Genomic DNA, 3850 nt, shown 5'->3' on the forward strand with positions numbered 1-3850 from the left:
TTTCTTAAAGATTTTTTTTCTAGTGCACACATATACCCACACATATAATCATACAATAGCCTTAGAACCGATAAAAATCGAAGGAAAACGAATAATACTTATGTAAACACATCAAATCATACAAAATAAACGAAAATGTCTACTTTTTAACATATAATCATAAATAAAACATATAATTATAAAAATAGTCAAAACATACCCACAAAAACTAAATTTCTCCATTGCTAGAATAAGACATTGTTTGAGTAAGATGTTATCCGAAATATTGTCCGAAATGAATGTAAATTCGAAATAAAGTCTGAAAAGAAAGTGGATTTGAAATGTTATTTATAAGGGGGGTCACATTACCGGGTTGGATGACTATACCCGCTTATCCATTTTGAAATACGGGTCTAGAATGAACATTCTGGACTGAGTGGTCATTTTCCAAATTCATTTTATTGAGGTTGTCTTAAAAAAAACAACTAAAAACTCTTATATTAAATAATAATATGATTATCATTCAATTATTCAAAAGAAAACATTCATTTTTATTTATTTACTTTTATATATATGACTAATATTAAATATGATTTACCAATAAATTGATAATTTACATATTCCAATAAACTAATTGAAATGGTTATAAACATTTAAATACACTTTGATCAAGTTTTAAATCAATTTATCCAAATTTCCTAGTTTAATCAATTCGATCCATTAACAACAAACTTAAACCAAAATAACCATATCTCTGCATCAATCTACAACCACATAAAAACACATCCACCATCTTTGTTTCTTGGAACAAGTATTGCAAACACCAAACGACACGAACATAAACACACATCAAATCCCAGTCAACTTTATACCATAACAAAGCGCAACTGGTGCTTTTGTTTTGGCTCTTTCAACAGAACATGGAAGCTTCGTTTTCCTTCATGTTGGATCCAAAATAATCAAATGCCACTATTTAAAATGCACCTATTGCGTCTATATACGACAAGTTAAACTCTATATAATAAAAAAGACATTGACATCATGCATCGATTCTATATTTTCGAATACAAAACGACTAAACCAACAAATTATTTTGTGGAAATTTATGCCAAAACAAAAAGTAACTATCATAGATGACTCATAACAATTTGATCTCAATCAATATAGATCAAGAATCAATCATTATACCTGGATGAACACTATTTGTGACCATATTCAACTTTCATGCTTTCCAAGTTGTTGAACATATTCAACCTACAAGTGATTTTATCCATAATAACTCTCATGTATGATTCTTGTTAGCAAAAATACATATAAAAATCTAGGGAAAATGACACATTGGCCCAACCATGTATTTCAAATTTGTCCATTCAGTTCCTAAAGTTATTTCCGTGTTTTTTGAAGGAATAAACTCTGAAGTGCCCTGTGTTTTAGAGATTTCTACAAACAACAAGTTGCAGGATTTTTTTCATATAATAAAAGCTTAGAATTTTTCGAAAAAGATTTTATAAAACCACAATATCAACCGTAAACAATAAACCAACTATAATGACTAAATTGGAAAAAGAAAATGAAAATAATGTAAGGACTATTTTTTAGAAAGTAATAATTATACTAATAAAGTTGTGATTTAATATCTACTATAACAAAAGTGTATTGTTATTTTTATTGTTTTACTATACACAATTTTTTTTCTTTCTAGAATATGCATATCAACATGAAATTAACAACAAAATAAATTGAATGGAAGCTTAATTGATGGTGAACCAAGTCGTACAACAAAAACATCAAAATAAGTTCCATTACTTGAACTCAGAAGAAAGAAATTAAAACAAAATCGAAACAAAAGTTAGTGATTTTTAAATTACATTCCTACTTTGTTTCCTCAGTTTCTTTGATCTTTTCTTCTAACAAATGCCCTGATCTGCAATACGCAAGCCATCGATCCAAGTGCAATTCTTTTTCGTCAATAAATCATGTTCCTATTTACATCTACTTCTTATTAAGATATAAGTTACACGGATTCTTCTTCAATGGTTTGAGATGATTCGAGCCTATTTACTAGCAAATCCAATGCTTCTTTCATCCATGGTTGTTGACAAACCTCTTTAGCTTTTGGCACACTCACCTGTAAACCCCGATAAAGTTCATAAATTTCTTCTAAAAAATATTGATTTCTGTAAAAAAATTGAGTCTTTTTTCTTGGTTTAAAAGCTTACCCAAATTCGTTGACGAATATCCTTTTCAGGCCAGAAGTCGAGTTGTTCTTTCACAAGTAAAGGGAACATGAACCCTTCGTAATAGTTTTCATTGCTTTTGCTCTTGAATAACCATTTACCCAATATACGCTGTAAAAAGGTAAAAGAAAAGGTAAATAAATCGAATAATTCAAGAAAATTGTAAGAATTATATAAAGAAAGGATCGAAGAACGAACCTCAACAGTTCCAAATACTCCAGCTTCCTCTATCGATTCTCTTAGAGCAGCTTCTTTAATGGATTCATCGGATTCCCAACCTCCCTGGTGAATTAAACTGTGTGTTAATCGTTGTTCTTCATTTCGTTTTTTAAAGAAAGTCAACTGATGCTTTTTGGGTGTAAAAAGACTTGGTATTTAAGACTAAAATGTCACTTTGTTGTTCATGATTAGAGTCGTATATATTATATGAATTTAAATGGTGTAATACCTTAGGGAACAACATGCCTTTGCCTTTTCTTTGTGCACTAATGACAAGAACTTCTAATGAATCTTCTAAATTCTTCCCTTTGTTGGATTTTATTCTGTAAGGGATACATCTGTCACCAATTTTAAACAATACGTTAGTGAAAAATGAAAATATATTATCAAGAAACAGAGATACATATCTTGAAATTACTAGTTCTTCGAATTAAGCAAAACCCAACCAATTTCTATGAACAATTTGATTATGGGTTTGGATTTCTTCACTCGGTTTCATGAAATATGGAACATTTTCCATCATACATCAAAAAATCTCAAAATGAACACCCATTTCAAAGAACCTCAAATTCCAAAAACCCAGAAAGAAATTGAAATTACTAGTTCTTTCGAATGAGTGATAATAATTCGAATTTAGTAAAACCCAATCAATTTCTATGGATAGTTTGATTATGCGTTTCGTCTTCTTCACTCAGTTTCACGAAATATGAAACATTTAAAAATGAACCCATTTCAAAATTCGAATCACCCCAAATTCCAAAAAAATCAAAAATCCCAGAGAGAAATGCATCGGAAAGTTGAGGAAAAGGAGACTGACCCAACGATTTGACGGTGGCCTTTGTTGTATCGCTGCAATTGGCGACCTGTACGAGCAACCATGGCGACCATGTTCTTCAATTCCATTTTTGTTTAGAAAGTAAAAGATAAACCCAATTGGAGACAAATTACAAGTTACGATGTATACAGTGGGTGGATAAGAAATCAGAAATAAGAGATCTGAGTGATGGGGGAGGGAGATATGCGGCTAATTATATATATAGAGATGCATAAGATAATGCAGGGAGGTTGGAGACGATGTAAGAAGGGATCAATGAGATAACTGTGAGAGAATTGGCCCACATGCAGACACGGGATAAAAAATTAAATAACAAAAGAAATGAAAAATAAAATTGTTTCGATTAAAATAATAATAAATAAACAAATTGACGTGGCAATGAAAATATCAAAAGCTTCTTCAAATTTCCTTAAAAAAAATACAAAAAAAAAACTTAATTAAGGTTACATTACATCAAAGGGAATTTAATTATTTCATTTATAAAAAATTATCATGGTAATTTTTTAGAGCAATATTGTTTTGAAAAAGAAACTATTAGATTTTTTTAGTATCCATGACCTTAACACAGCTAAACTAGCTA

General features: G+C 30.0%; 1 protein-coding gene across 1 annotated transcript; it reads right to left on the reverse strand.

Annotated features, from left to right (window-relative positions):
- Nucleotides 1–1714: 1714 nt before the first annotated feature.
- LOC145092847 (nudix hydrolase 18, mitochondrial-like) lies at nt 1715–3475 on the reverse strand. Its single transcript, XM_079030831.1, has 5 exons — nt 3253–3475; nt 2665–2773; nt 2415–2498; nt 2199–2327; nt 1715–2107 (listed from the first exon to the last, which is right to left on the reverse strand). Exons 1-5 carry the CDS (start codon nt 3336–3338, stop codon nt 1994–1996), a joined length of 522 nt encoding a protein of 173 aa, XP_078886957.1. The 5' UTR covers nt 3339–3475; the 3' UTR covers nt 1715–1993.
- Nucleotides 3476–3850: the final 375 nt, after the last annotated feature.

Source organism: Lactuca serriola, chromosome 3 (genome assembly GCF_051521515.1).
Source record: "Lactuca serriola cultivar US96UC23 chromosome 3, Lser_US96UC23_V15, whole genome shotgun sequence".
Taxonomy (NCBI): Eukaryota; Viridiplantae; Streptophyta; class Magnoliopsida; order Asterales; family Asteraceae; genus Lactuca; species Lactuca serriola.

Coding starts and splice junctions, on each gene's coding strand:
- LOC145092847 (XM_079030831.1), bottom strand. CDS start 3,338: ATGGAATTGAAGAACATGGTCGCCATGGTTGCTCGTACAGGTCGCCAA. Junction 2,328..2,414: donor GAGTATTTGGAACTGTTGAG/GTTCGTTCTTCG, acceptor ACCTTTTTACAG/CGTATATTGGGTAAATGGTT. Junction 2,108..2,198: donor ATATTCGTCAACGAATTTGG/GTAAGCTTTTAA, acceptor CGGGGTTTACAG/GTGAGTGTGCCAAAAGCTAA.